Source organism: Hibiscus syriacus, unplaced genomic scaffold, assembly GCF_006381635.1.
Source record: "Hibiscus syriacus cultivar Baekdansim isolate YM2019G1 unplaced genomic scaffold, ASM638163v2 tig00111671_pilon, whole genome shotgun sequence".
NCBI lineage: Eukaryota > Viridiplantae > Streptophyta > Magnoliopsida > Malvales > Malvaceae > Hibiscus > Hibiscus syriacus.
This window is the reverse complement of record NW_024063152.1, coordinates 1,332,740-1,343,244: the sequence shown is the minus strand read 5'-3', so window position 1 is coordinate 1,343,244 and position 10,505 is coordinate 1,332,740. Positions and strand designations below refer to the sequence as shown.

Sequence of the window (10,505 nt, the reverse complement as noted above, 5' to 3'; positions counted from 1 at the left end):
AGTCCTAAGTTCAAAAATTAATAAAATAGAGTTTTTGTAAAAATACCTTGAAAAATTCGGATTGAGGGGAATTTGGAGATGTTTTGAGCGATTTAATGATTGTAGCAGGTTTGTAGGATGAAAAGCTTGAAGAATCCGATGATTTCCCGAAGATTTTGAGCACAAATAGAATTTATAGAGAGAGAGGGACGAACGGCCGTATATGAGAGTGATTAAAGGTTTTGAGAAGATGAAGAAAATCAGGGTTTTTAACCAAAACCCGACGGATGCATCGGTGCATGGTCTTATGCATCGATGCATATTCAAGGCATGCATCGGTGCATCATGGTGATGCATCGATACATATTCAAAGGGATGCATCGATGCATTGTTAAATACATCGGTGCATGAAGCACAAAAATGTCAAAAAAATCGTTTTAATCACTTAAAATGCTAAATAATTTGGCTCTAATGGTATTGGCAACTCATATATCATAAATTAATTATGTTCAATCAATCAAATTAATCTTCAAACTTTATTTGAACATAAAATTAATTTTCACTAAGAATCGCAAACTCCCCCTAACTAATAGCAAGAACGCAATCAAAAATTATTATTATAAGCATTTTTCATTTATTCTTAAAAGTGCTAAAATTATTTAAACACTAAGTGAAGATAGGTCAGTTAAACCTAATTCTCTCCTAAGTGTCCAAAATCTTTCTTTATCTAAGGGTTTTGTAAAAATATCCGCTAATTGGTGCAAAGTATCAACAAATTCTAGAACTACATCTTCCTTAGTGACATGGTCTCTAATGAAGTGATGTCTAATTTCAATGTGCTTAGTTCTAGAGTGTTGGATGGGATTTTTAGTGAGACAAATAGCACTAGTATTGTCACACTTGATAGGAATAGTACTTACTTCAATTCCATAATCAAAAAGTTGTTGTTTCATCCATAAAACTTGTGCACAACAACTACCGGCTGAAATGTATTACGCTTCAGTGGTAGATAATGCAACACAATTTTGTTTCTTTGAAAACCAAGAAATTAGCATATTTCCAAGGAATTGGCAAGTACCGGAGGTGCTTTTCCTATCTAATTTACATCCTCCATAATCCGCATCAGAGAAGGCATGCAAGCTAAAGCTAGAGTCTCTAGGATACCAAAGTCCTATACTAGGAGTGTCCTTAAGGTATCTAAAGATCCTCTTAACGGCTAGTAAATGTGATTCTTTAGGACATGATTGAAACCTAGCACACAAGCAAACACTAAACATAATATCCGGTCTACTTGCGGTTAGATAAAGCAATTAGCCAATCATGGATCTATATAATTTAACATCAACACATTTACCTCCTTCATCTAAGTCAAGTTTTGTAGAAGAACTCATTGGAGTGGCGTAAGGCTTCCCATTTTCCAATCCAAATTTCTTGAGCATATCCTTGACATACTTAACTTGATTGATGAAGATGCCATCTTTTCTTTGCTTGATTTGGAGTCCCAAGAAATATGAGAGCTCCCCCATCATGCTCACCTCGAACTCAATTTGCATTAGCTTAGAAAATTCTTGGCAAAGAACATCATTAGTAGAACCAAATATTATATCATCAACATAAATTTGAACTACTAATAATCTTTACCTTTTCTCTTTAAAAACAATGTATGTCAACCTTTCCTTTTGAAAAACCTTTTTCAATTAAAAAATTTGACAATCTTTCATACCAAGCTCTAGGAGCTTGTTTTAAACCATAAAGAGCTTTTGTTAATTTTAAAACATGATCCGGAAAATTTGAATCTTCAAAACCTGGAGGTTGTTCCACATACACTTTTTCTTTTATAAAACCATTTAAAAATGCACTTTTAACATCCATTTGATATAATTAAAATTCATTGAAACATGCAAATGCCAATAACATTCTAATTGCTTACATCCTAGCTACGGGAGCATATGTTTCATCATAGTCTATGCCTTCTTCTTGAGTATAGCCTTGAGCAACAAGTCTAGCCTTGTTCCTCACTATATTACCACTTTCATCAAGTTTATTTCTAAAAACCCATCTAGTACAGTAGATTTATCATTAGGCCTTTCAACTAATGTCCATACTTTACTTCTCTCAAATTGATTTAATTCTTCTTGCATAGCCATAATTCAATGTTCATCTTTTAATGCTTCTTTGATGTTCTTAGGCTCTATGCATGAAATAAATGCAACATAGTTACAAACATTTCTAAGAGAAGATCGAGTAGTTACCCCTTTGGATGGATCACTTATAATTTCACCATCCTTGACATAGTTGTACTCTCTTGGAAAGATACTTCCCTTTCTTCAATGGTTGGATTCTCGAGGATCATGTTTACTCATCTTTCGTTTCTTCCTTTGATGATGATTCTCCAACATCATGTCTAACGTCATTTGCTTGTACAATACCTACATCATCATTAACACAAGAATCCTTCCTCGGAAGGGGATTATCATCGAAAACAACATAGACTCTTATACAACTAAAGTTATTTTATTAAATACACGATAAGTTTTAGAATTTAAGGAATAACCCAGAAAAATTCCTTCATCACTTTTAGCATCAAATTTGCCAAGGTTTTCTTTACCGTTGTTTAAAACAAAACATTTACATCCAAAAGGATGAAAATAGCTAATGTTAGGCTTTTTATTTTTGAGAATTTCATTGGAGTTTTCTTTAAAATTGGCCTAATCATTACTCGATTTACAACATAACAAGCAGTATTTGTGGCTTCCGCCCAAAAATATTTTGGCAAATTATTTCACAAAGCATGGTTCTAGCCATTTCTTCTAAAGTTCAATTTTTCCTCTCAACGACTCCATTTTGTTGAGGGGTTCTAGGTGCTGAAAAATTATGGCTAATACCATTAGAATTACAAAACTCAATAAATCCAAGATTTTCAAATTCAGTACCATGATCACTCCTAACACTAGTTATAGAGTAACCTTTTTCATTTTGGATTATTTTTGAAAAAGTGATGAAATGTTCTAATGCTTCATCTTTAGTACTTAAAAATAGAACCCAAGTATATCTAGAATAGTCACCTACCAAGACAAATGCATATTGTTTTCCTCCCAAGCTAGTAGTTCTAGTTGGCCTAAAAAGATCTAAATGGATGAATTGTAATACTCTACTAGTTGATACATCATTAATAGATTTAAAAGAAACTCGCTTTTGTTTTCCTTTAGCACATGCATCACAGATTTTATCATTCAAATTTAAGCTTAGGCAACCCTCTTACTAAGTCTCCTTGAATTAACCGTTGCAAAACATTCATACTAGCATGACCTAATCTCCTATGCCATAACCAAAGTCATATCAATAGAATCTAAATGCACCATGTAAATGTTTTCCTATTCTAATGACCAACAAGCATAATCCGATTAGATGCATGTCAATGACTTTACAACCATTAATTTCAAATAGACATTGAATCCTTTATCACATAATTGACTAATACTCCAAAGATTATGCTTTAATCCATTCACATATAAAACATTTTTAATTTGTATGGAAGAGGTATTACCTATAGTACCAATACCTTCAATGTGACCTTTTGAATTATCACCAAAAGTCACTTCTCCTCCATTTTTGGCGTTAAGCTCTATGAACCGGCTTTTGTCTCCGGTCATGTGTCTCGAGCATCCACTATCAAGGTACCATGAGTTTGAATTTGTTTCCCGTGCCTTGTAGCAATGCTCCTTTCCCTACAAATATAGATTAATTTTTTATTTTTGGGTACCCAATTCTTTTGGGTCCATATTCATTAGTTTCCAAAATCCTAGTCCCCTTAGGTATCCATTTGTGTAGGATATCTTTATCTTTAGTAGTAATGAGTTCTTAGGAACCCACATACTTCTAACGATTTTCCATTTGAGGTTCTTTGGGACCTCTATGATTGCAGTTTCTAAAACTTTTCTAACAAAGTTGGATTTTGAATTTTCTTCCTTTTCAAAATGCTTTTGTACCAACTTTATCAAAAGAAGTTTAAGATCATCAATTTTCTTTTGATGATCATCATTGACCTTTGAAAGTAAATTTTGCAAATCTAAATTTTTCTTTTCAAACTCTTCTAGTTTGATTTGCAAATCTTTGATTTTACTTTTAAGATCGTTGTTGGTTTTGAATATGAGTTTGTTTTCATTTTTCAATTTTGAAACATCATTTTTATATTTTAAAAACAATTTCTCATAATCTGAAGCCAACCCATTATATTCCTCTAATAGCTCATCATAGGATAAATCATCATAATCAGATGAGTTAGAGGTTACCTTAGAATCTTCCCTGAATGCCATCAAGCACAAGTTTGCTACTTCTTGTTCCTCTTCATCGGAACTTTCTTCATCGCTCCATGTAGCCACATGAGCCTTGTGCTTATTCTTTGATTGACCCTTTCTCTTCAATTGTAGGCAATCATATTTGACATGCCCCGGCTTTTTGCATTCATAGCAAATGATTAGGTCCTTCTCTTTTGGTTCATTTTTTAGGCCTTCGTTTCGTTTGAATTTTCTTCCTCGGTAAGGTCTCATCATTTTTTTGAACCGTTTGGCAAACAATTCCATTTCTTTCTCATCATCATCATTCGAATCACTCTCATCTTTTGTGGATTTGAGAGTAACTCCAATGTTTTTCTTCTTCTCCTTCTCCTTTGATGTCTCATCAATCTTATCGAGGTCCACCTCATCTTCAAGCATCATTTCATGAGTGAGGAGTGAGCTGATAAGTTCTTCAAGAGTTAAGGACGTTAGGTCCTTAGCTTCGATGATTGTTGTCCTCTTTGATTGCCATGTTTTTGGAAGGGAGTAGACTAACTTCCTCACAAGCTATTCATTTGAAATGATCTCTCCATATGATTTGAGACCATTGACAATCGTTGAAAATCTATCCGCCATAGCTTTGATGTCCTCATTTGGTTTCATCCTGAAATTTTCATAGTTATGCGTTAGAATACTAATTTTAGATTTCTTTACCTCATCGGTACCTTCATGAGTGACTTGAAGCTTGTCCCATATTTCTTTGGCGGTTGTACACGATGAAACTCTTTCGTATTCATCTGGTCCAAGAGCACAAAAAATAATATGGATGGCTTTGGAGTTGAGCTGGAACATTCTTGTCTCTCCTTCACTCCACGACCTTGGATGTGTGAGAGGCTTGATGTATCCTTATTCTACGGCATTCCATGCTCCCATGTCACTTGGTTGAATGAAGTACATCATTCTATTCTTCCAATAGGCATAGTTAGCCCCATTGAAGAAAGGAGGCTTGTTGACGGGCATCGAATCGAGACCGGAGTCGAAATTTGAAGCGGAGGCCATTGATGACTTGGTACTCGATGTAACTCTTCCCGAATCGACTCAAGAGGCGATTAAACCTTCAAATGAGTGAGGCTCTGATACCAATTGTTGAGTTAATCGATCGTCGGAATCGGCCAAGAGGGGGGTGAATTGGCAATAAAAATTTCGGTGGAAGCTTTTGCACAAAATTGAAAAGATTTGCACAACGATTTAGAGTGGTTCGACTTTCTCAACCAAAGTCTACGTCCACTACCTTAGCTATCCACACTAAGGATTTTCCACAAAATCACTAATTTGTCTTTCTTTTGAGGACAAAGAGTAACCTTACAAACCCTCATGAATTATACCCCAAATTCTTGAGAAAACTCTCTCCCAAAGAGAACAATACAAATTTGCAAACTTACAAGGAAATCATCACAAGGTAGATTGTTTGCACAATTCTAGAACAAAGAAAAGAACACTCAAAGATAAATACAATTGAGTACAAAAGTGTTCTTGAAAGCAAAATGAATATTGAATGAAAAATTGGCTTGAAATGCTCAAACTTGAGGTTTGATGCTTTCTCTTTGATTCTCTCTTGATTCTAGTTGCTTGATGTTTATTGCTATTGATCAATGGCTCCAGAACTTGTTTAAATACCCCTTGAATCAATTCTGAACGTTGGTGATAACTAGTGGAGATAATAGAGCCGTTTAAGTGTGAAAACAATTAATTTTCTGGGTGGAGTGTCTCATGCATCGATGCATGATGAAGGATGCATCGGTGCATCAGTGTAAAATTTAAATATTTTGACCGTTGGAACACTTGATGCATCGGTGCACCAAGTGTGCATCGATGCATGAAATGCATTCGATGTTTGAAAATAGCCTGAGTGCATCAATGCATGGCTTGTGCATCGATGCATCAAATGCATTCTATGTTTTGAAAATATTCAGAGTGCATCGATGCATGGAGAATGCATCGGTGCATGGAAAGCATTCGATGTTCAATTAATTCACTAATGCATCGATGCATGGTTGATGCATCGGTGCATCACTTTAAATAATTGAATTTAGGCTTGATTTTGGTTCAAAATACTTTGTGAAAATTGTTTCAAAAATAGTTTAAGTACAAATCACAATTTTACACTTTTAGTAAGGATTAAAATTGATCTTGAAAAAACTTGGAGTAGTAATTTGATATTCGGTTAATTGAATCGAATATAAAATTGTAAAATCATTTGTAAAATCTTAAAATTCATTTAACTTAATTTGTTATATCGAAATATCAAAAATGTTTTCAACACTATTACTTTAGAACCAAAAACCCAGCATATAGTGAACGTAGAGCCTGAACTTAGGTCGAGCCTAACCAGAACCTTAAGAGTCCCGTGAGGAGTATACACAAGGAAAAGCTTTTTGGGTCATTTATTTTTGTTTTTGTGAATAAATGCATGCGAACTAGAAATCATGTGATTAGGTTGAATTAGATATCATGTGGTTAGGATTTTTGTAAATGACTAAGCATGGGGGTAGATATCATGTTGGGTAGGATCTACTAAATCATGATTGGTTAGTCAACATGTGAGGGTAGGATTCTTTGACAAATTATTAGCTCTGGTTAATTGATTTATGTTTACAAACTGATTTTCTTTTGCCTTTGTTTTATTTCTTTTGTTTTGCATTGCACTATTCATTTCATGGTGTTAACTTGGGGTTGATGTCCATATAGAAGGCCAGAATAAGGAACGAAAGGTTCGCAAAGAGGTTGAAGACAATGTAGATGTTCTGAGATGGTCGGAACAATCATAATTGACCAATGGAGACAGTTTGATGCCTGTGTACGTGTCGGAGTTGTTTGATGTGAAGCAGCCGACAAAGAGATGTTCTATCAATTAAATGGTGATATACCTTATCTTCTGGAGGTTCCCGTTGATCGAAATCTATTTAGATCCCTATCACAGTTCTGGAATCCCGCTTATAGTTGCTTTACGTTTGGTAAAGTGGATCTGATGCCGACAATAGAGGAGTATCAAGCTTTGATCCGATGTCCGAGAGCCCAAGTGCATAGAGTCCATACCAAGCCCCCATTCACTCCTTCGTTCAAAAAGAAATTGATATCGATAACTGGAATGAGTGAGGATTGGGTTGTTAAAAATATTAAGAAGAAAGGAGACAGTGAATGCTTTCCTTGGTCCGCCCTGAAGGAAATAATCAATTGTCACCCTGATCAGAGGAAGAAGCTTGACATGCTTGCTTTAGGAATTTATGGGCTCGTTATCTTCCCAAAGGTGCTAGGATATGTAGACATATCAGTTGTTGACCTTTTCGAAAGATTAGACAAGAATGTGGATCATGTCCCCGCCATCTTAGCAGATATGTTTCGTTCTTTGAGTTCTTGCAGGCGAGAAGGAGGAGGACGCTTTATAGGATGTGCACCCCTACTGCTAGTATGGATCCTCAGTCATTTCAAGCATGGAGGTTTTACCGAAGAAAAATGGATGGTTATCTTTAAAGATATCAGAGACGGTGATGTTTTATGGCGAACTTCTTGGAAAGTCACTTCAAGCATACTTTACAAATGTGGAGAGCGGGATTGGGTCCCTTTGCCAGGTATATGGGGCTCTGTTGGATATGCACCTTTGCTAGTTTCCAGACAATATGGGTCAATACAGTTCATTCCAGTTACACGGGACTTGTCAGGATCAGATTTTGCGTTCAAGGGAGATCAATACAAGAGCAAAGTCAAAGGGGTTGTTGAAGCCTGGAAGTAGACTCGTCGTGTAAATCTATTCACCTTCGACCTCGAACTATCACCAGAGTATGAGCAGTGGAGAAGCAATCGAGTAAACGATAACATCCCGATGGTGAATCCTGAAAACGTTCAACCGATGGAATAGCATTTGAGGATAGTACCATCTCCACTAGAGCTAGCTAAGCGCGATTTTGATGCAGAAAGGAGACAGTGGAGAGCTACTCTGTAAAAGCTAGAAGATGAGGTGTATCAGAAAGGGGAAGAGATCGATATCCAAAAAAGTAGAGCAGATCGAGCTGAAAAAGCAGAGAAGCAACTTCAGTTAGATTTTGATGATCTTCAATCAACTTACTAGCGAATGATGAAAGATCGAACAGCTTCTAGTTCAAGCAAATCACCTGTTGAGTGGAGGCATGAAGTAGCAAGTTTGAAGAGAGCAGCCGGGGAGAGTCAGGAAGAGCTCAAGCAATGCAAGCATCAGGTTAAGAGTTTGTTAAAAGAAAAGAGTTGTTTAGAGCATCAATTACAAGAAGGTCAAGCCCAGAACGAGAAGTTGAAAGGGAAAATCTCGAGTTTAGAGGTTGCGTTACGACGGTACCGAAGTCGGGAAGGTAGCTCGAGTCGTGGAGAAGTCAAAAATTTGAAGAAGCAAGTAAGTGAGCTCGAAGCCATGATTCAGGGTTTCCAGAGGTAATCAGTTGAGTTATCGATAGTTCCTTATGAGGGGAACATTCAGTGGCATTTTCGATGGGAGCAAGCTCAAGCGAGAGCCAAACGAGGAGAAGATCTTATTGCTTATTACCAGGAACATGCTCGGGGAATCGCACAATATTTGGTCGACATATCTCAAGAAGCTGTTGCAATAGGCGAGGAACTAGATCCTGAAGGTGAAGAAAACCAGAAGATCATGGAATTGATAGCACTTGTACAAGAAATAGGAAAAGCAGTGCAGATTTATCTGTGATATGTTTCAACCTTGTAATCGAACGTCGTTTTTAATATAAAGAGTTGTTCTAAGGAATCACTCCAGGATCAACACCCTGCATTTTGCATATGCATCATTTTATTATTTTTGCAATGCATTTTTATTTTTCTTGCACCGCACTTTATTCATTCATAATCATATATTTCATAATATAGACATTAATAAAAGAACTGTCTGACAGAGGAATATTGGGACCTTCTAAACATCCATACAACACGAGAAAGAGAGCCATGGAAGATAAGATTACTCAAATCAAAAAAACTCAGCTCGAATTGCAAGAAAACATAAAGAAAATGCAAGAAAACCTGATCAGCGCCCAAAAGGATCTGTTCTCTAGGCTAGCAAGTATGTTGGAGGGGAGAAATCTAGAGCATGGAAAGGTCCATGAGCAAGAAACTGAAGAACCCCTTTATCCTCCAGGGTTCACCCCGGTACAGTCTCAGAGTGTCATCCTGTCAACACGGCTGCGAATCTACAACCGGGATCTGGTTCGCATCCCGAAGAAAATCCATACCACCAGGTCCTAGACCTTGATGAGGAAGCTAAAAGGAATGAAAACAAGCTATTACAAGAGCAATATAAGCAGTTGACAAGCGAATTCCAAGCTATGAAAGAAGACACCAGCTTGTACGGACTTGACGCTAAGGAATTGAGTTTAGTTCCCGATTTGATCCTGCCTCCGAAGTTCAAGACTCCTGACTTCGAGAAATATGACGGTACCAAATGCCCTTCTACCCATATTACGATGTTCTGCAGAAAGATGACTGGGTACATAGGGGATGATCAGCTACTGATCCACTGTTTCCAAGAAAGCTTGACTGGTTCAGCATTGCGGTGGTATAATCAACTAAGAAGAGCTAATTTTATGTCATGAAAAGATCTGGCCAAATCATTTCTTGATCAGTACAAACATGTGATGGATGTCAGGCCGAACAAAATGGTGTTGCAAGCAATGGAGAAAAAGCATAATGAAAGTTTCAGACAATATGCTCAGGTGGAGGAGGTAGCAGTGCAAGTCCACCCACCGTTGGTAGAGGAGGAACAAATGTCATGAAAAGATCTGGCCAAATCATTTCTGATCAGTACAACATGTGATGGATGTCAGGCCGAACAAAATGGTGTTGCAAGCAATGGAGAAAAAGCATAATGAAAGTTTCAGACAATATGCTCAGAGGTGGAGGGAGGTAGCAGTGCAAGTCCACCCACCGTTGGTAGAGGAGGAAACAAACATGTTTTTGTTAATACCTTGAAGGCTCCCTTTTTCTCACACTTTATTGGTAATTCTTCTCGAAGTTTTTCCGATATAGTTACAGCGGGAGAAATGATTGAAATGCCGATTAAAAGTGGAAAACTCAAGGGAGGAGAGCCCAGTAAGAAACCGCCGATGAAGAAAAAGGAAAACGAAGTCAGTAACGTAAGGCAGTATGACTCTCATAACATCACAGTGTCCCGACCTCAGGGGACGGTAGCGCCACCACAAATGGACAATAGAC

The 10,505-nt window shown here is 37.0% G+C and overlaps 1 protein-coding gene across 1 annotated transcript; it reads left to right on the top strand.

Moving 5' to 3' along the window:
• Window positions 1-7,155: 7,155 nt before the first annotated feature.
• LOC120167333 lies at window positions 7,156-8,046 on the top strand. The gene has a single exon (XM_039176385.1). The coding sequence runs from the start codon at window positions 7,156-7,158 to the stop codon at window positions 8,044-8,046; it is 891 nt and encodes a 296-aa protein (XP_039032316.1).
• The last annotated feature ends 2,459 nt before the right edge of the window (window positions 8,047-10,505 follow it).

Bases quoted from the DNA above. Each gene is read 5' to 3' on its own strand.
- LOC120167333 (XM_039176385.1), top strand. From the start codon at position 7,156: ATGTTCTATCAATTAAATGGTGATATACCTTATCTTCTGGAGGTTCCC.